We start from the raw sequence: 12903 nt of genomic DNA, 5'->3' as shown, positions 1-12903 counted from the left end.
TTCACATAACCCACTGGTTCTCCAGAGGCTCGGATGAAGGAACTAAAAAAATACTTTTGTGTTCATTTGTACATCCAAACACTGAGCAACTGCCATGCTTCGTTCGCTCGTTTGCAAGCCACGATGTCTCTCGAGGAAAAAACAATATCGCGCTGGATCTAGATAACACAGTGTAAATTATTGTTAATAAAATCACTACTTACCGCTTGCGGGAATATAACGTTAGTTGAAATTGTCCCCTTCGTCCGTTTGAGACGCCAAGAGAAGCCTGGCTGCTTGATATTGTTCCAGGTTAGAAAAACAGTCCGTGGTGAAACGGGCAGAGCAACTAACAACTTCGAATTAAACTGTAGCGGTATCAGATTATAGATAGATCTGCCATTTTCCCTATGATCCTCCTCCTGCTTGTTTCTTCATCTGCAGAACTTCTGATGATTCGGCTGTGCAGTTCCGCCTGGCACTGAGCATGGGCTGGCATATGCAAATTTTTAGAGGTGTACATATTAATGATCCCAACTGTTGCGTCACAGTTGGTGTTATGTGGAGATTCGCCTGTTTTTCAGGGGTGTTTTTCAAAAACGAGATTTAAATAAGAAAGGGAAAACTATGGTGTTTGAGACTCACTGTATGTCATGTCCATGTACTGAACTCTTGTTATTTAACTATGCCAAGATAAATTCAATTTCACATTCTAGGGCACCTTTAAATAATTTCGATATAATTCCTTTTATAACATAATAGTTTTCTCACTCATTTTCTCTGTCTCCTCTGTGTATTAATCTATTTTTTGCTATAAATATTAAGTTTTATGACAAATGTCTTATGTTGTTCCTCATTTAGGCCTATACATACGTCAAGGGGTGCTCAGTCTGTGCCATCACCAACACACCGAGGAAGCTACCTGAGGGAAAGTTGGTACCTCTGCCGATACTCAGACGCCCCTGGTCTCACCTTGGCATTGATTTCAACCCACCACGGACGAAGTACCTCCTCCTCCAGATGTCGCTGATGAGGGCCTTGTGTACTGAGTCCATACCATCCTCAACTCACTGTGGCGGGGCGGCCGCCTTGAGTACCTGATCGACTGAGAGTGGTACGGTCCAGAAGAACGCTCATGGGTATCTCGAGATGAAGTCCTGGATCCATTGCTACTCACCCAGTTCCATGAGGATCACCCTGACCGTCCAGCCCCCAGAAGTCGAGGCTGGCCCCGGCCCCGGGTCAGTCAGCCGCCAGGAGCCGGCCGTGGAGGAGGGGGTACTGTCACAGAGTCAGCCACACCGTCACAGCCCCAATCATCACACAATCACCAGGACCTGCCCACTCGTTCACAATCACCTGAATAATGACTCGCTTCACCTGCACTTCCTCATCAACACAACCCTTTATATTCACAGTTCACCATCCACTCATTGTCTGGTCTCGTCGCAGTATACACTGCTTTACGTCAGACTCCTTACCAATCTACTCACCTGAGATCTTGTCCTGTATCCAGTCTCATCTTGAATCCAGTCTCCTGTCCGTCTTCCGTTCATCATCCTGATCCAGATCGCCTGTCTTCTTGTTCACTCGTCACCTGCACAGAGAATCCACTTCAGTCATCGCCAGCTAAGTCACCATCATCATTCTACAAGACACCATCCTCTCACCATCGTCTGGTTCCCATTATTCCACCACCACCACTCTGCTTTAAATAAACACTGTGTGCACCTAAACCTGTCTGTCTACTTCTGTGTTTGTGACACTTGTCCCACACTTTAACTTATTGTTTTAACCAGTTGGTCTCAAGTTAATTTTATAGCTTGTTATATTAAAGTATGAACATGTCCCAAAATATGACAACCACGCTCTCAGAAAAATGGTACAAATGCTATCAAAAAGTAGTAATATGTACCTTTATGGGGTAAATAATGTATAAAGGTGCACCTTTTGAAAGGGCTCTACCACCGTGACAGATTTTGTAGCTGTATATAAATCCCATCCAAAGAGCACAAGCTCCTCATTACTAGATGTGAATAAACAAACACACATGAGAACATTACAGTATATGTTATGTTAAATGGCAGATTATATAATAACCTAAAGTACTGTCAGGACAGCCAGTCAGGATTGTGGATTAGAGTTGCTTAATCTTTAATTAGTAAAGGTCAGATATAACCGTATGTTTAGGATCAGGTTAGAGAAGAGACTTAAAGAGCTTGACCTGAGATCAGAAACATGAAATCAACATGAACTCACAAATCTGAGCTTGAGACACTTGTTGACACAAATCATTTGATGCTATAATCATTTGAACATAGTTGAAAAGGCACACCATCAAAATAAAACATACTGATTTATTTTTAGATTTAGATTCAATTTGCTTACAATTCATTTCATTGGTTATTTGGTGAAGTATTTAATATGGAAAATAAAAATGAACGATGAGGAATACAGGGACTCAAGGTTCTCTCAAAGTTATGAACAAACTTTCTTAGTAACATTAATAGAATGTTCGTTCAAAGTTATCTGGTTTTTAATAATGTTCTCAAAATGTTAGCACAAAAACATTCTTTATACATCATTCATGGAACGTTTTTCTTCAAAGTTATAAGTTGTTTAGAGAACATTCTAAAGTAATGTTCCTATAATGTTTGGAAAATGATAATGGAAAGTTCCCTTAAAGTTTGTAGAACATTTAAACTTTCAGAGAACATTCAGAAAATGTTTGCATAACCTAATAGGAACGTTAGCACAACGTTCTTCTAATATTTTTGGTTAGCTGGGATGTGTTGATAATATGAAAATTAGATTAGAACTGAGGATAGAGAAAGTATTATGTTTTAATCAACTAATGACCATAAAGGTGTTTGAACACACATTCATCATATTTTAGTATATCGCTTGTTTATGTCTGTGTCTGTCAGACAAACTGCAGATGTTGTGAATAAACTATGACTGTTACCACACGCGTGTCCTCTGCTGTAAGAGCCTGAAGTGCTTAAAATACTCCATGTGTCAATCTCCTGATCCCTCTATCTGCTTCTGTTGGAGGCGTTTGAGGATCAGAAGATTAGTCGAGCGCTATAAAAGAGTCCAGCAGAGACACTGGACACGAGCTGAAGCGAGACATCGCAGAAGAGAAGCTAAGAGAACCAGAAGAGCCAGAAACTCCAGCACAGGTAAGAGATTCGCCTCACCTGAGACACATTTACAGCACAACGCACTGAGAAACAGCCAGGTAAAGTACTACGGTATTTCATTTTTACCCAGACAGACTGTAGTTAATACACAAGACATGGTTTACTGAGAGCAGGAATTCTGTGATGAGGAGCATGAGGAGAAAACACAAAACAGACTGAACATAAAAACAAAGAGAGAAAGAGAGAAAGACTTTTGTGGACTGATAAAGAGACAGATTTAGTGATGGAGAGGAAATAAATAAAAAGGAAAAGCAGAATGTGAGTCAAAATGACAATTAAACATTAAACTACAGGTGAAGTGCAGTGATTTGCATGGATGCTTGATTCTGCCACAGAATATAAAGTTTGGTATTGGAAACATGGAAACTCTCCATTATCTCCATCACCTTTTTATTTTTTATTCCATGGCGGAAACAAGCTTTCATAGATTACAGCCTCAAAGACTCAAATTTCTTTGAAATGTACAGTAGACATTTAACAGCGAATTAGAGCGCTGGGATTAGAGCATCTCCTCTACGAGATTAGCACGATTATGTAAAGAGCTTATCATTCCCACTGTCTGTATATATCACAAGGAAAACAGATGTTGGTAAATAAACCTACTCATTGTGTAACCAGCAGATTAAGATTAACACAATCCCAAAATGAGAAGATTATCAGCTAACCTGTTAAGGACATCAGTAAAGGGGACAATATAGTCAGTTTTTAAAGTAAGCCTGTTTATATTTCAGTAAGTGAGAGAAATGGACGCCCCAGCACCTGTTGAGAAGAGAGCGCCACCAAAGTTCAAGCAGAGGACCACTCGCACCTTCAAGAGCAAGGCTCCTAAACCTGGCCAGAAAGGCATGGGAGATGACATCCCTGGGATGGAGGGTCTCGGCACAGGTAAACTGTGGCATTTCAGTCGCCTTCATCACGTAAATATTGTTTCAGTGTTTTGAATGAGCCTGACCACCTTCTTTCTCTGGGTTTTCAACAGACATCACTGTGGTTTGCCCCTGGGAAGCTTATGGTGACATGGAGCTCAGCGATCTGGCGAAATATGGAATTTTGTAGAAACTTTCCTTCTGCTTTCTTCTGGAGATCTTTGATCAGCCAAGACGATCATGTAATATTACTCACACAAACACTGAACCAACAGCAGATGCTTCAGCCCAACACACAAAGAGGAACGACATGATTCATTTTGTTATTGGAGGGAAATAAGGACAAATGACACAGTGACTCTTTTGCTCTTGAATCGATCTCAGAGCTGCAATATCATGCTATGATCATCTCTCTGCAAATTGTTGTGGTAAAATACAGAACTATGTACAAATCGACTTTATTTTTTGGAACTGTACATGTGATTGTGTCTGCGTCAGAATCTACTCATGGTTAATTAAAACCCTCGATTTTGTCAGTAGAACACAATAAAAATGTATTTTCCGAAATTTGTGTGATTAATTTCACTTTGTTCAAATATAAAAAAATGTCAGTGTGTAAAATCTTGGTTTCATATCCATTGGCTATATTAGCCATCGGCACTAACAAAATACAATCTGAGAAATACCAAGGTCCTTCAGATAAATACCTTTTACAAGGGATTTATATAAAACTAATTTACCAGCATATTTTTAGTAGGATTTTTGTTGGAGCTCCTATATGAACAGTTTCTAAAATTGTTCATGACTGTAAGGTGCAGCGTTTTATTTTTATTTATTTATTTTTCCTCCATTTTTCCAAAATGCCAATAATTGGTAAACCACTATTATTGCAACCCTTTTCACTTATTTCAGTTCTGTAAATGTTTTTAACTCAAGTCACGATCTCTGGTTTCTGCGATAAGGCCCTTTTAATTTACGACATATTTTGATGAAAAAAATCTTTAAAATAACATGCGTATATGTTGGGTTTACCTGCTGGTAAGTCGAAGAAGAAATACAACTAGTTTTTTGTTTTTTTTTGTGAATATTCCGGTTTTCGAGTTTTCTTTCTACAAGGAGACTGACAAAAACACTACAGAAGAAGAAAAAGACCTCACTAATATTGGCTCCCTTGGTAAATATGAGCAAAGGTGGCTGTGAAAATAAATCTGCATTGTTTATCCTTTTCATCTTTCATAAAAAAAAAAAAAAAGAAATCACAAAATTCTAATCTTTTTATTGGAGTAAAACAATTGAATGTTAGGGGACAATCTCATTATGAAATAAAATAATTTCTCTAGTTCACGTTGGGCACAATTATTGCAACGTCCTTTTCTCAAGATAACAGATCTGGACAGATATTGCGTTTTTACAAGAAACGCATATAAGGAACCAAGATCAGGGCCGATTAAAGGGAAAGTGGGTGGAACAAATCTTTCATTCAAATTTTAACTTTAAGTCTAGAGGTGCAGCAATACTCATAAAGAAAAACATACAATTTACTGCAACAAAAGTTATTTCTGACTCCAGTGGACGTTATATTATAGTAGCAGGAAAGCTCTACAACACACCAATATTGTTAGTTAATATATATGCTCCTAATATAGATGATGAACAATTTATATAATCTATTTTGAACATTTTGCCTAATCTAGATACTCATCAATTGATAATGGGGGGTGACTTTAACTTTGTATTGGACCCATTGTTGGACAGATCTTCAAATAGAACAGTACCCCTACCTAAATCTGCCAAACTGCTACAAACGTTTATGAAAAACCTTAAAATAAAGGACCCATGGAGATTTACCTTCTCAAACCAACGAAAATATTCATTTTTCTCACCGGTCCATCACTCCTATTCTGGAATAGATTATTTTTTAATAGATTATAAATTTTTGCCAGCCGTCTTACATTGTGATTATGAAGCAATGGTATTATCGGACCATAGCCCCTTAGTTCTTCAGATATTATTTGAAACTAAATATGACACTTTTAAATGGAGATTTGATAATAGTTTATTGGCAGATAAGACATTTGTAGAACAAACCGAAGCTCAAACAGGATTGTATTTAGAGACAAACGATACGACAGACGTTTCCAAATCCACAATTTGGGAGGCATTTAAAGCATATGCGCGGACAAATTGTCTCTCATAGTGTCTCGATTAAGAAACAATGTAAAGAACAAAAAAAGAAATTAACTGACCAAATACTAGAAATAGATCATGAGTATGCAGTCTCCCCCTCACCAGAACTGTATAAGAAGAGACTCTCTCTCCAGTCAGAATTTCAGTTACTCTCCACCTCAGAAACTACTGATCGTTTAATGCGGGCGAAAGCCACATATTATGAACATGGAGAGAGAGCAGGTAAACTCCTTGCTCGGCAATTTAAAGAGACGGCAGCATCAAGACTGATAACTAAAATTAGGAAAGAGACAGGACAAATTACATCTGACCCACAAGAAATAAACAATATTTTTAAAAAAAATTACGTCAAATTATATTCCTCAGAATCTATTACCGATCCATCGTGTATAGAGCAGTTTTTTGAATCACTTAACATTCCGTCCCTGAATATGGAAGACAAGAATGTCTTGGAACAGCCAATAACTATTAATGAAATAAATCAAGCGATATCCAATATGCAATGTTCAAAGTCCCCAGGTCCTGACGGTTTCACAACCGAGTTTTATAAATCTTTTAGAGATCGAATCTCACCATTGCTTCTAGAGGTTTTTAATGAATCACTTGAGAAAGGCTGTTTACCACCAACATTTTATCAGGAAAACGTTTCTTTAATACATAAGATAGATAAAGACCCTTTAGACCCTGGTTCTTATAGACCTATCAGTCTTCTTGATGTTGATAACAAAATACTGGCTAAGGTTTTGGCCACTCGTCTCGAAAAAGTTCTTCCATCTGTGATCTCCACGGATCAAACAGGATTTATCAGAAATCACCACCTATTTTTTAACATTAGAAGGCTATTAAATATTATTTACACACCAAACACCAATCCCACTCGGCCTGAGGTACTTATTTCTATGGATGCAGAGAAGGCCTTCGACAAGGTTGAGTGGGATTACCTCTTCGCCACTCTGGGAAAATGTGGTTTTGGTTCCAACTTTATTTCATTTATTAAATTGCTATATGCCCACCCCCAAGCTTCTATACAAACAAACAATAATAACTCTAGTTATTTTCAATTAAGTCGTTCTACGAGACAGGGTTGCCCTCTTTCACCCCTGCTATTTGCTTTAGCAATAGAACCCCTAGCAATTTCTCTACGTGCATCTACAGCCAGCCTATAGTGGAATAAGGAGAGGGGGAAAAGAATACAAAGTATGATTATACGCTGATGACCTGTTAGTTTACATCTCCAACCCCTTACAGTCAGTGCCAACCATAATGTCAATCTTAGATAAATTTGGGAAAATCTCAGGATACAAGATTAACTTTTCTAAGAGTGTTATATTTCCAATCAACCCCAAGGCCCAATTCGAAACACTTTCCTCTTTCCCTTTTAAAATAGTAAACTCATTTAAATACCTAGGGATCACCATAACTAAATGTTTTTCTACCCTTTTTAAAGAAAATATTCTGAAACTGTACGAATATACCAAACATGTTTTTAAGAAGTGGTCCAATCTCTTTATTTCTTTAGCAGGTCGCATTAATATGGTGAAAATGAGTATTTTGCCCAAATATTTATTTATTTTCCAGTGTATCCCAGCTTATATTAATAAATCATTTTTTAGAAATTTGGATAGGATAGTCACCCAATTTATTTGGAATAATAAGTCATGCTCACCTTCCTCTTGGCTAGCTTTAATTTATTCAGCCTTGTCTGCCCCCCGTCCAACTTGACTGAGTAATCCAGTGGTTTCCAACTCACTCAAAATTTGGAACCAGATAAGAAGACATTTTAAATGGCAGGCATGCTCTATCTTAACCCCATTAACTGTGAATCATTCTTTTCTCCCTTCCCAAATTGATCCAATATTTCAGACCTGGTTCAAAAAAGGGATACGTTCTTTCCAAAATTTGTTTATTAATAAATGCTTTCCAACATTTCAGCAGTTACAGCAGATATTTGATCTACCAAGCTCAGATTTTTTTTAAAGGGATACTTCAGGATTTAGCATTAAGCTTTGTATTAGTAGAAAACCTGTAGTATTTTCGAATTACCATGCTTTCCACCCTCATATCCCCCTGAGACAAGAGATTTATGTATTTTATGTCTGGAAAAAATCCTCCGATGACGCAAAAATCGTCATTTTGCGTCATCGGAGGATTTTCTGGCCAGAGGCTAAAGACTACAGGCAGTATATGGCGTTGTTCCGCATGTTTTCAGCCCGGCCATAGAGGGTGGGATCTCACTCACATAATGTACACAGTATCAGCCGTCTTTCTTTGGAAGCTAAGCTAGCAGGCTCTTGTTCTGTGGAGAAAGCTGAATAGTAGGAGAGAGCTGAGTAAGTACCATCCTCCTTTTCCCGGACTTGTCCGGCGGGCGAGATCGTTCAAAATGTACGGGATTCAGCTTTTGCTTTCTGCGGTCGCCATTCATTGTTTACATGCACACATTTTGTTTCAATCTAACTGAATTCATTCCGATTGTAGTGTTTACATGAACGCTAAACAAGTGATCGGTTGATATTCTGTCCTCAGTGTGTGTGACTGTACACAAATCGACAGATAGCTAACAGGCTTCAAGAGAAAGTCAGAGGCTGGAGTAAAGTTCAAGGCTCTTTACTGTTGTCGTAATTCTCAAGAAGGAATCTTTGTAAAACTGAAATGATACAGAAAGATAGCACCAATCACTGAATGCTATTCAAACACATCATACATTAACAGACATAAAATAATATACCTTTAAGCTACAAAGTTGTAACATATATTACATTCAGCTGGTATGCTTATAGCTGTAAATAACTTGTAAATATAGCATGTGCAGCTCAACAGCTAAACTAACAAACTATGAAAGGCTATACAATAGCAGTTTTCACATGTTAACAAATAAATATTCAAGTAACATCACAGAACATCTTACATGACGCATGTGAATCAATGTAATTAACTATAAAATTCAAATACAACTTACAAGCGATGCTTTCCCAAGGCACAAACAGAAATGGAGACAGGATAAGGTGACTAGAGCTGCAAGCTGACTGCATGGAATATAACTACTGTGTTTCCTGATCAGACTGCATCATGTGATAAAATCCACCAATGAAAGCAATGTAACAATTATATATGAAAACAATGAATTACTCCTAGATGACCACTAGGGGGAGAAAGTAACAAACAAAATGCAAATATTCTTACAGAACATGACAGTTGATGTGCGTTTTACCATTGCTAAGAAAATTTCCGCTCCTCCGTGAGAGATGCTAGATCCGGCGCGTCTCAGTAATGACGCCACCGGCCTCGCACCGTTCTCCCGCGGCCGTCAGCTTCGTCCTGCTCGCCACAGTAAACATGATGAATGGCGACTGTAGAACGCAAAAGCCGAATCCCGGACATTTTGGACGATCTCTAAATCCCTCGCAAACTCATCACGTAGGCTAGCTTTGTTGTTTTCAACTGCGCACTCTTACTGGTAGGCGTGGCCTCCTAAGGCAGCGAAGTCAAAAATTCAAAAATTTCTTCACATTTCTTCTACTTTGTTGTGTTTCTATACCGCTGTAACATCTGAGTCCATCTACAACATTCCCATTAACCTACTACAATCAGAGATTGCCCTTACCTGCCGGTTAAAGATGCTATAGTTGGCTCCAGGGTCCTCGGCGGTGTCCGATCCAGCTGAGTCCGGGATCCGTTTCACAGGGCTTTTGCTTAGTATTAATATCTAAACTATAACAAAGTAAAGATATCTCCAGGAAAAATCACTCTGAGACTTATTTAAAAGTTTTTCGAATCACCAAAAGATTGGTTTCGTTTTACTTAAAAAGGTTTCAGAACAATACAAAGATTATTAATTCAAAAAGGAAAAAAATAACAGAAATGCGTATAGGTCTTCACCTCGAAGTGCGGCCCCGAACAACAGGATACAAAACCTTTTATATGGTTTGATAGGGGCCGTCTTAAGCTTTTAGGGCTGTCCCTTACAATAAAGCGATTCTTAAAATGTTAAACTATCTGGTCTGGAATTTTCCATGACCCTAAAGCTATTATGCAATAAGCATGCATGCATAGGTTATCTCATCTGTACCACCCACGCTAAAAAGCTTAATATACATTTTGACCGTTTCTTGGCCTGCAGGTGTTAAAACCACAGCTCGCTTCTCGCCTCGTCTCTAACTGGGAGGAGGCCTCTTTCCATCTTCTTAAACCGTGCTCAAAGGTCAACTAAGCGGGCATAGCCTTAACACCTGTTGTTCCACTGAACTCACTCTGAGAGATCAAAGAAAACCACAAACACTGTGGTTGCAAAGCAAGCTTGCAACATGCATCTAGCGTTGCAAGCTTCTTTTGCAAGCAATGACATTTAAACTATAAGACATTATCACAGGGCAAGTTTGCATCAAGTGATTCAAACTTCTCCTGTAAACAGGATATTTCACAATTTGGACATTTAAACTGATTCTCTAACATAACTCCCCTTACAATACAAAGTAATCTTTTATGCAATTTCTCCATCTGCCTTAAAATCCTCAAAATTCGTTGGCTTTGATGTGTCAGCTTGTTCTGTGGTAGTTGGATCCTTCTTCTTCCTCTTCTCCGTTTTCTTAGCTTTATGAAGTTCTCTGGCGTGTTCTCTCTGGAGTCGTGCAACTAAAAGATCGTCCATAGATATTTCAATTTTGTCAGTTACTTTTGAAACATGTAAATCATTTAGGAGCGGTTCCAATTTAAGGGATTTATCAGAAGATTTCATATTATTTTCACATAACAAAACACCCACTCTTGAAATCTTATGGTAAAGACTTCTAGTGAATTGTGCTGTCTTTGGTAGTCTGTCTAGAGGACAGTCTAACATCACAACAGTTCCCCTTTTTGCACTTTGGTATTCCTGTTCGACATATAAATCAAATAAATTTCTCTTACGTCTAAACAAAGTTACTTCATCAAAACGATTGTTAGACCATTTAAAATTTGGGTCCTGGTATCTGGGGGTCTCATGGATAAAGTTATCATTTCTATCGTCGTGGTCCACACATAGCCTCATTACTGCCTTGGAGAACCATACCCTCTCTGCCGTCTCCGGTCGGGATTTCGCCCGTGTTAGAAACTGCTCGAAGGTTTCTCCAGCCAACTGGCCTCCGGTCTCCTGGATCAGCACTTGAGGCATCTGAAGAACACACGCGATTTATCAATGAACGCCAGTCCAAAAGCCCCCGATCCCACAGACATTGTTGTTTGTCTTAAAGCAACTCCATCCCAAATTGTGAGTTCTTTATCATCCAAAAATTCTACAATTTGGAAAGTACATGTAGATCTCCCATCATTGTCAGAGATCGATACCCACTGTCTTCCAGGAATACACAATTTTAACCAGGCTGGAAGCACATAATATCTAAATCTATCCATTCCCAATATAATTTCCGAGAAGCCATGTAGTTTCAACTCATTTCTTAAACATAGGCCTTCTCGAACACTCATACTCGTTACAAAATCCCAACTCTTGGTTTCACCATGGAACCCATTCTGTATCACTTTGTTTCTATCATTTATACAAGATCCACACCATCTTTGACCGTTAATTAATTCAAAGTACACTCGACTTATTGATCTCCCACACTCATCACAATGATTTTCACGGAAATTTCTCTCCGTTGTATTTTGAATACCATGTTCGTTTTTGCTAAGCCGTCTGTTTCCCACAATTTCAATCTGACGTGTCAGCTCCTGAAATTTGGGTAGACATTTAATTAGGACTTACAGAATTCAGATTATTCCAACAGTCTTTACAATGTTTTATCGGTTTTTTCATCTTATCCCATCTATGGAAAAGGATTATAATTCCTAATAGCAAAATATTTTCGCTGGGAATAAAAATTCCCAAAGTAAAAATACTCATGGTTACTACCCCAATTAAAATCCACAACCTGGATTCTTTTCCATGTCGAAATATCAATAATCCAGTCAAATACATTGTCGTTACTGCGATTATTGTTATCTCGCACCATACGGTAATTTCAGGTTTTTTAATTATTTTCATGGTTATGTCGATTGCCAGTTTACCCCCACTCAATAGATGGAGAGCTACGGCTCCTCGCATTTCCAATAATTTAGACCATCCGTCCGAATTAATCAACATATCACAAACTAGTATCAGTTTGCTTAATTTGCCGATCATAAATATTCTTCCAATTTGGAGTGCAGAAATTAACAGGTGCCAACAGAGATTTTGGTTGTAACCATTTAAAAGCATCCATACAAAATAAATAGCAAATTCACTGACCTGCGCAAACGAGCTACTAGAGGTTCCTGGGAAACTCTCAGCCTCGTCGGCGATCCCAATTGAAGTCTCGTTCTTTGTCCCGTTGGATGCCATGTTAATGATTTATCAATTTAGATCTCTGTTGGTCTTACTGGAACAATTCTTGCTCTTAATTTTTCTTAATGAAATAAGTAATTGGTTCCCCTTCTACTTCTTATCTTCAGGAAATGCAGAGTGAAGTTTAACTTTCCTCTATGTCTGACCTACACAGCTGTCTAACCTATATACTCTTGTGACTCCGCCTGTCAGTCACAGGTTTCCGGGCCACCCCCTCTGCATGTTGCTACAGCAACGATTTCTCAGAAAGGGTCCTCTTTTTCTTCAAATTAGAGCCTTGCAAGCTTACCAACTGTTCTAAGACCGCTAA

At 38.5% G+C, this 12903-nt stretch overlaps 1 protein-coding gene across 1 annotated transcript; it reads left to right on the top strand.

Moving 5' to 3' along the window:
• Positions 1-3077: 3077 nt before the first annotated feature.
• LOC311300505 (retinal cone rhodopsin-sensitive cGMP 3',5'-cyclic phosphodiesterase subunit gamma-like) lies at positions 3078-4612 on the top strand. Its single transcript, XM_084424799.1, has 3 exons — positions 3078-3161; positions 3914-4067; positions 4162-4612. The coding sequence occupies exons 2-3, from the start codon at positions 3926-3928 to the stop codon at positions 4236-4238; spliced, it is 219 nt and encodes a 72-aa protein (XP_084280925.1). The 5' UTR covers positions 3078-3161; positions 3914-3925; the 3' UTR covers positions 4239-4612.
• Positions 4613-12903: the final 8291 nt, after the last annotated feature.

The sequence above is a fragment of the Rutilus rutilus genome, assembly GCF_951802725.1.
Source record: "Rutilus rutilus genome assembly, chromosome: 12".
Lineage (NCBI taxonomy): Eukaryota > Metazoa > Chordata > Actinopteri > Cypriniformes > Leuciscidae > Rutilus > Rutilus rutilus.
Note: the sequence above shows the minus strand (reverse complement) of the source record. Positions and strands in the feature narration are given on the sequence as shown.